The sequence below is a fragment of the Triticum aestivum genome, chromosome 7D (genome assembly GCF_018294505.1).
Source record: "Triticum aestivum cultivar Chinese Spring chromosome 7D, IWGSC CS RefSeq v2.1, whole genome shotgun sequence".
NCBI classification, from domain to species: domain Eukaryota; kingdom Viridiplantae; phylum Streptophyta; class Magnoliopsida; order Poales; family Poaceae; genus Triticum; species Triticum aestivum.
Window position 1 is genome coordinate 529914245 of NC_057814.1, and position 8737 is coordinate 529922981.

Below are 8737 nucleotides of genomic sequence, written 5' to 3' on the forward strand. Positions count from 1 at the left end.
TCGATGTGAAACAGCTTCTCACTCTACATTATTTGTGAAACATGTGTAGGACGTACAGTAGATACGAGCAGAATGGGTGCATACAATTCTTCAGTCCAAGCTCACTTGATAGCTGCAACTTTACTGAAACTAAACCCGCCTGAACCAACAGAGCAAGAACAAAGCCTCTCAACTAAAATTCTCAAACCGGGGATGCCGATAAGAAACATTGCCATGAGCCCATGATGTATTTAACAGACTTGCTTTATATTCCAATACATTCATCAGTAGCACAAAAAACGACCAGTATCCCATATGTCCAACTTCAATTCCCGGTATTGCTAGTTACATGTTGGGATGGGTAACTACATTGTATCGGTGTATCACCAGCTTCCTCGAGGGGCTTGCGGCGTTTGTTGAACAGCCGCTAGTGGGTTCATCTGGACGGAGAAGGCGAGTTGGAGGGCGTCGAGGAACGCCCGTCGCAGGGACGAAGCATGTTGTAGTACAACCCTGTCCAGTGCAGATTTGTATGAAAAAACATTCAATTGCATCAGAAAACCGCAGAAGATGATCTGGATAGTTTGGAAGTCTGCAGCAGGTAGATAAAACCTTTTACCTTTTCAAGCCGGCGCCTTTCCTCCGTAGAACATAGACTGTCGAGAACAACAGCGAGAACAGAAGCATTAGCTTACCACTTGGTAGAACAATGTGCATTCTACCAAACTTTACGCGCACCGAATGGAACCACCAAAACATGGGATCAAAGTTATTTGCGACGCGCTGAAGGGAAGGCTCAATGGACTTTGGTAAGCCGTTTGTTTTCACATTGGGTGCACGTGTGGCGCTTGTCGGACCATCCTCGTGTGTTGCTGGTGTTGGGCCTTTGTCAGACGCGGGAAAGTTCCTCTCTGCTGATTGTTTTGCTCCTCTAGCAGTGGATGACTTTTCATTTGCAGCTGCTTGTAATGCATAAAGTTTTTCAAGTAGCTCCTGTATAAAAATTAAAGTAACAACTTAATGATGCAAACATATGAAAACTTAGGGCAAAATAAATGCAAAGACAACAGAATTCCACGATCAACATTTAAGAAAATAATATGAAAAATATGGGAAGTCCTAACTCAGCATGCTATAGTTATCTATAATTAACCTACTCCATCACAAAAATTACCTGTCGATCTTGCTCAATTAATTCTGCCTTCTCTACCCATGAGATGGCATTTTCAGGCTCACCAGAGGCAATGCTAAGGAATGTAACTGTATAAAATTCTACCACCTCCAAATACTCTTCAGTTGCCATAGTTGATGTAACAATCAGACCATTTGAAGATCTTTCCTGTTCTCCGTTCAAAACATAAACTTGATCATCTGTGTATCTCCATTTAGCAAGGAAGTCCTCAAAGATTGGTCGAAGGTCAGGCCCAGAACCTTCTGCCATTAGCATGGTAGCCCTATATGGAAGATATGTGTCAATGATACAGAAAGGAGGAACCACGAAGTAAAACCAAGAACACATGAGAATTCCATGTACGCCCAGATGCAGAGGCCGGGGGTCCTCCTCCTTTTCTAAAAAAAAAATGAGAATTCCATGTAACAGATACCCTGTCAGGAAAACCTTCACCGGTATTGATGCCACTGAACCATACATAGCTTTAAGCTGAACAAACATCTCAGTTGTCCTGGAACAGTTAGCATATGTGTTAAACATATATTAAAATAAAAACCAGGTATCAAAAATTATGCAAATGTTCTACACAATAATACCAAATGTCTATATCATCAGTATTTTAAGGACTTCATGATATAGCATATGGCTTTTCATAAGTATCCATATAAAAATAGCTGAATAAAGAACTTTCTATTCCACATATATATCATCTTCATTTGCCCGTTCCTAGGGAAGCTAGCAATTGAGGCACGTGTATGAATGTCCATTCATACGACACATCTGGTAATAAGCGAGACAGTTTAATTCCCAACGTGCATTTATAAGACACATTTGGTAACAAGTGAGACAGTTTAGTTCCCTTTTTTTATTAGGACTACTTTTAAGGTGGTTCTGGCAAAACAATGCATCATCATATATAGCTCGCAATGACGGTTTTCCTTTTGCAAATACATTAACCCCATTAAGAATTTTGCTATTTTAGCAGTATTAGATTCTGGTTGATCAACATCCTTATCTTGTTACAACACATTTACAGAAACTGGAAATTAATTAGAACAAATAGTAGCTTATCTATACCTATACCACTATATAGTGTGCGAATAACTTTGAATAACAACCATTGGATGAAGCCGATCTAACGGTGGAGACGTGGCAAATCCGAGTGTTGTTGACCGTTGGATCTTCTCATTACTTCACTGGATTCTTCTACGTGTACTATCTAGAACATTTTATGGTTGGGCTAAAGCCATATGGACATTTTGCACAAAATTTAAAGCACACTTCTACTTTATTCTAGCCTCTTCCATACTCAGACTCTCCTAACTTCTTTTTCTATCGAAACTATCATTCATTTTACTTCATATTCAAGTCTATGTACCTTCATAAATCATATTTATCTTTACAGATAGAACATTAGCTTTGAGATAGCCAAAAAAGATACCTAGATAAAACACGCTCAGTATATTTTCCGTGATTTTTGTATGTTATACTTCATGCATATGTCTCACAATTTCATTTGCCGGCATAACTTGCCAAAAAGGATACCTAGATAAAACAGGCACAATATACTTTACAGTAACAATATGTCTATCTTTGTTTGTAGTTTGACTATATGAGCTCTCACGTGATATGCATGTATAACTTACTAGTATGCAACAAAAGGAGAAAAGAAATAGGATTTACCTTCTGAGCTCTTTAAGTGCTTGAACGAGTACAATTCCAACTAATTCGAGCATCTCCAAAAGCTCATCATCTTCGCACACTCTTTCTCTATTAGCCGCTCGAATTTGATCAGACACAGACAATGCAGTCAAAACCGCTTGGTCGAACGATCCGCTGACCAGATAGCTGAACCATGATAATTGCAACAGAGTAAGTGAACAAGTTCTTCTTTTTATCTCCCCCTTTGGAACCTTGCATGCTAAACGTAGACTAAAAATATGAATACACCATGGTCAACTACTTAAATAGTCATCGGCAATTACAAGAAAGGAAGTGCCAATTTCTACCTAGCAATTAGCATGGAAAGCATGTCCACTGACTGGTCTGAGTAAATCTTGCTACACTTCCAAAGTGAAGGAAATTGCATATCAGACTTTGCTTCTATTATGTTGTAGAAAGACAATTATAATTCATTCGTCTAATTACATGGTGGTGAGCAGGCAGGATGAACACGTATGCTAACAAGAACGACCACGAAGCACATGAATGAATATGAAACGAAGTGAGAGCAGAGCAGCGGGGCGGAGAGAGGAGGAGGAATCTTACCACTCGGCGTCGTCTATTTGCTTCCAGAGATCCGTTCCCTCGCCCGCTGAGGTCCCCATGGTTCCCGGTCCCCGCCTCCACCTCGCGAGTACGTTCCTAGCTCTTCCTTTCCACCCGCCGGAGTACGCCGGTCAGGGAGGAGACGCGCCGTGCTGCGGCGGGGAGAGGGAGTGGTGGTTAGGGACGGATTCAGCGGGGAGAGACGGAAAATTTGTTGGGATTGCGAACGGAGTGGATAGCTGATGCGGGGGGCGTTTCTGTACTCACCGGAAGAAAGGTTCCGGCACCTCGAGAGGGAGGAGGAGAGGAAGAATCGCTGGCGTCGGCGAGCTCCAGCGGCGGACGGGGCGGAGTGGAGCCAAGCGGTCGAAGTCGTCGGCGAGCTGCGACGGGGACGGCAGGCTCCGGTGGCGTCGTGCCCAGGCCGGCCTCCTGGGTAGAGTTGGAGCCGTCAGACGGGCGGGCGGCCCAATCGGGCCGAGCCGTGGAGTGTTGTCGTTCGATGGGCCTCTGTGTACAACCCATGTAACGGGTACCACCTATGTTTTTTTCGAGGGTACGCAAATTGCGTACCATAGCTTTATAGAAGAAGAGAAAATTAGTACATGACACCAACCGCTCGCTGCGAACAACGAGCGTAGCACAACAACACATCCGGCTATCCTCAGGACAGCCACACACGACATCACAACTACAACACGGAAAACCTGCCCAAAACCGAAACACCTCGCCGCGTCTTGATCGACACCGAACACCTCCGGAGAATAGCAACTCCAGCTTCCTTTGGGTTCATCCGTGACGACCATATATAGCGCCGGAGGAGAGCGGTCAGGGCCACGACGAACACCGGAGGAGCGCCAACAGGAAGCTCAGTCTCCTTGCATGATGCTCCCAACAGAGAAATGACGTCGCAGACGCCGCCAACATGCCGCTCCAGAGGACCAAGGCTTTCGCCCGGAGACAACTGCCAACACCAATCACGAGGGAGATGGCGACACACTCGACATCGCCTCCAGAGAGGGGAACGACACCCGCGGGTGCCATCGAGCCGGCCGCCCAAAAACCGGACAGGATTTTCATCCGTGACGTTGCGCATCTCCACTCCGACGAGGTAGGCAGCACCGTTCCTGAAGCCTCGCACCGCCGTCACCGCAGCAAATCCGTCAAAGCCGCAAAGCCGAGGTCCCACACCACCCGCACTGCCGAGAGAGCGTGAACCAGACCTCCACCAACATCGCCATCGAGGAGCAACCACAACCTCCAGCAGAGCAAAAGCCAGATCCGCTCCAACGGCATTCATCGACACCAAGAGACTGCCGCCAGATTGGATCTAGCCCGCCCCTCCAACCTCACTCTGGCGCCAACTCCACCGGGGCATCGCCGCGATCCCTCACACGGGGGCGGCCGGACGCCCGCTGCACGCCAGGACACCTTCCTGGCAGGGCCATCTCGGTGCCGCCGCCCCCATGGCTGTGTTGGAAATATGCCCTAGAGGCAATAATAAAATGGTTATTATTGTATTTCCTTGTTCATGATAATTGTCTATTGTTCATGCTATAATTGTATTAACTGGAAACCGTAATACGTGTGTGAATACATAGACCACAACATGTCCCTAGTAAGCCTCTAGTTGATTAGCTCGTTGATCAATAGATGGTTATGGTTTCCTGACCATGGACATTGGATGTCATTGATAATGGGATCACATCATTAGGAGAATGATGTGATGGACAAGACCCAATCCTAAGCATAGCACAAGATCGTGTAGTTCGTTTGCTAAGAGCTTTTCTAATGTCAAGTATCATTTCCTTAGACCATGAGATTGTGCAACTCCCGGATGCCGTAGAAATGCTTTGGGTGTACCAAACGTCACAACGTAACTGGGTGGCTATAAAGGTGCATTACAGGTATCTCCGAAAGTGTCTGTTGGGTTGGCACGAATCGAGACTGGGATTTGTCACTCCGTATGACGGAGAGGTATCTCTGGGCCCACTCGGTAATGCATCATCATAATGAGCTCAATGTGACTAATGAGTTAGCCACGGGATCATGCGTTACGGAACGAGTAAAGAGACTTGCCGGTAACGAGATTGAACAAGGTATAGGGATACCGACGATCGAATCTCAGGCAAGTAAACATACCCATAGACAAAGGGAATTGTATACGTGATTGATTGAATCCCCGACATCGTGGTTCATCCGATGAGATCATCGTGGAACATGTGGGAGCCAACATGGGTATCCAGATCCCGCTGTTGGTTATTGGCCGGAGAACGTCTCGGTCATGTCTGCATGGTTCCCGAACCCGTAGGGTCTACACACTTAAGGTTCGGTGACGCTAGAGTTGTTATGGGAAATAGTATGTGGTTACCGAAGGTTGTTCGGAGTCCCGGATGAGATCCCGGACATGAAGAGGAGCTCCGGAATGGTCGGGAGGTGAAGATCGGTATATTGGACGAAGGGTATTGGAGTCCGGAATTGTTCCGGGGGTACCAGGCTATGGCCAGCTTGTCCGAAAGGGGTTTCGGAGGCCCCGACAAGCGTTGGGGGGCCTTATGGGCCAAGGGGAAGGGGCAAACCAGCCCACTAAGGGGCTGTGCGCCCCTCCCAACCCCTCTCACGTAACCAGGAGAGGTGGGGGCGCCACCCCTAGGGCAGCCGCCCCTCCCGGCTTGGGGGGCAAGTTTCCTAGGGGGTGGGGGCGCCCAAACCCATCTAGGGTTTCCCCTGGCCGCCGCCTCCTCCTCTAGATCCATATAGAGGGGCCGTCCCCCTCTCCCCTTCCCCCTATATATAGTGAGGGGGTGGGAGGGCAGCCATACCCTTCCCTTGGCACAGCCCCTTCCTCCTCATACATCTCCTCCTCCTCCGTAGTGCTTGGCAAGCCCTGCCGGAAACCACGAGCTCCATCGCCACCACGCCGTCGTGCTGCTGGAGTTCTCCCTCAACTTCTCCTCTCCCCTTGCTGGATCAAGAAGGAGGAGACGTCCCCGGGCTGTACGTGTGTTGAACGCGGAGGCGCCGTCCGTTCGGCGCTAGATCGGATCTTCCGCGATTTGAATCGCCGCGAGTATGACTCCATCAACCGCATTCTTGTAACGCTTCCGCTTAGCGATCTTCAAGGGTATGAAGATGCACTCCCTCTCTCTCGTTGCTAGCATCTCCTAGATTGATCTTGGTGACACGTAGGAAAATTTTGAATTATTGCTACGTTACCCAACAGTGGCATCATGAGCTAGGTCTATGCGTAGATTCTGTGCGCGAGTAGAACACAAAGTAGTTGTGGGCGATGATTTGTTCAATTTGCTTGCCGTTACTAGTCTTATCTTGATTCGGCGCCATTGTGGGATGAAGCGGCCCGGACCGACCTTACACGTACTCTTACGTGAGACAGGTTCCACCGACTGACATGCACTTGATGCATAAGGTGGCTAGCAGGTGTCTGTCTCTCCCACTTTAGTCGGATCGGATTCGATGAAGAGGGTCCTTATGAAGGGTAAATAGCAATTGGCATATCACCGTTGTGGCTTTTGCGTAGGTAAGAAACGTTCTTGCTAGAAACCCATAGCAGCCACGTAAAACATGCAACAACAATTAGAGGACGTCTAACTTGTTTTTGCAGGGTATGCTATGTGATGTGATATGGCCAAAAGGATGTGATGAATTATATATATGTGATGTATGAGATTGATCATGTTCTTGTAATAGGAATCACGACTTGCATGTCGATGAGTATGAGAACCGGCAGGAGCCATAGGAGTTGTCTTAATTTATTGTATGACCTGCGTGTCAATGAAAAACGCCATGTAATTACTTTACTTTATTGCTAACCGTTAGCCATAGTAGTAGAAGTAATAGTTGGCGAGACAACTTCATGAAGACACGATGATGGAGATCATGATGATGGAGATCATGGTGTCATGCCGGTGACGAAGGTGATCATGCCGCGCCTCGAAGATGGAGATCAAAGGCGCAAGATGATATTGGCCATATCATGTCACTTTATGATTTGCATGTGATGTTTGTCATGTTTACATCTTATTTTCTTAGAACGACGGTAGCATAAATAAGATGATCCCTCACTAAAATTTCAAGAGATGTGTTCCCCCTAACTGTGCACCGTTGTGAAGGTTTGTTGTTTCGAAGCACCACATGATGATCGGGTGTGATAGATTCTAACGTTCGCATACAACGGGTGTAAGCCAGATTTACACATGCGAAACACTTAGGTTGACTTGACGAGCCTAGCATGTACAGACATGGCCTCGGAACACAAGAGACCGAAAGGTCGAACATGAGTCGTATAGTAGATACGATCAACATGGAGATGTTCACCGTTGATGACTAGTCCGTCTCACGTGATGATCGGACACGGTCTAGTCGATTCAGATCATGTATCACTTAGATGACTAGAGGGATGTCTATCTAAGTGGGAGTTCATTAAATAATCAGATGAACTTAATTATCATGAACATAGTCAAAAGGTCTTTGCAAATTATGTCATAGCTTATGCTTTGGTTCTACTGTTTAAGATATGTTCCTAGAGAAAATTTAGTTAAAAGTTGATAGTAGAAATTATGCGGACTGGGTCCGTAAACTGAGGATTATCCTCATTGCTGCGCAGAAGGCTTATGTCCTTAATGCACCGCTCGGTGTGCTGAACCTCGAGCGTCGTCTGTGGATGTTGCGAACATCTGACATACACGTTTTGATGACTACGTGATAGTTCAGTGCGTAATGCTAACGGTTTAGAATAGAGGCGCCAAATACGTTTTTGAAACGTCGCAGAACATAGGAGATGTTCCAAAGACTGAAATCGGGATTTCAGACTAGTTCCCACGTTAAGAGGTATGAGACCTCTGACAAGTTTCTTAAGCCAGCAAACTAAGGGAGAAAAGCTCAATCGTTGAGCATGTGCTCAGATTGTCTGAGTACTACAATCGCTTGAATCGAGTGGGAGTTAATCTTCCAGACGAGATAGTGATGGTTCTCCATAGTCACTGCCACCAAGCTATTAGAGCTTCATGATGAACTATAACATATCAAGGATAGACATGATGATCCTTGAGCAACTCGCGATGTTTGACACCGCGAAAGTAGAAATCAAGTAGGAGCATCAATTGTTGAGGGTTAGTAAAACCACTAGTTTCAAGAAGGGCAAGGGAAAGAAGGGATACTTCATGAAACAGCAAATCAGTTGCTGCTCTAGTGAAGAAACCCAAGGTTGAACCCAAACCCGAGATTAAGTGCTTCTGTAATGAGGGGAACGGTCACTGAAGCAGAACTACCCTAGATACTTGGTAGATGAGAAGGCAGGCA

At 46.4% G+C, this 8737-nt stretch overlaps 1 protein-coding gene across 1 annotated transcript; it reads right to left on the reverse strand.

Moving 5' to 3' along the window:
• Nucleotides 1-199: 199 nt before the first annotated feature.
• Nucleotides 200-3950, reverse strand: LOC123167892 (protein APEM9). The gene is made up of 7 exons (XM_044585756.1): nucleotides 3686-3950; nucleotides 3419-3570; nucleotides 2834-2998; nucleotides 1584-1661; nucleotides 1154-1433; nucleotides 599-972; nucleotides 200-492 (listed from the first exon to the last, which is right to left on the reverse strand). Exons 2-7 carry the CDS (start codon nucleotides 3475-3477, stop codon nucleotides 363-365), a joined length of 1086 nt encoding a protein of 361 aa, XP_044441691.1. The 5' UTR covers nucleotides 3478-3570; nucleotides 3686-3950; the 3' UTR covers nucleotides 200-362.
• Nucleotides 3951-8737: the final 4787 nt, after the last annotated feature.

Coding starts and splice junctions, on each gene's coding strand:
- LOC123167892 (XM_044585756.1), bottom strand. CDS start 3,477: ATGGGGACCTCAGCGGGCGAGGGAACGGATCTCTGGAAGCAAATAGAC. Junction 2,999..3,418: donor CAAATAGACGACGCCGAGTG/GTAAGATTCCTC, acceptor ATCATGGTTCAG/CTATCTGGTCAGCGGATCGT. Junction 1,662..2,833: donor GCACTTAAAGAGCTCAGAAG/GTAAATCCTATT, acceptor TAACTGTTCCAG/GACAACTGAGATGTTTGTTC.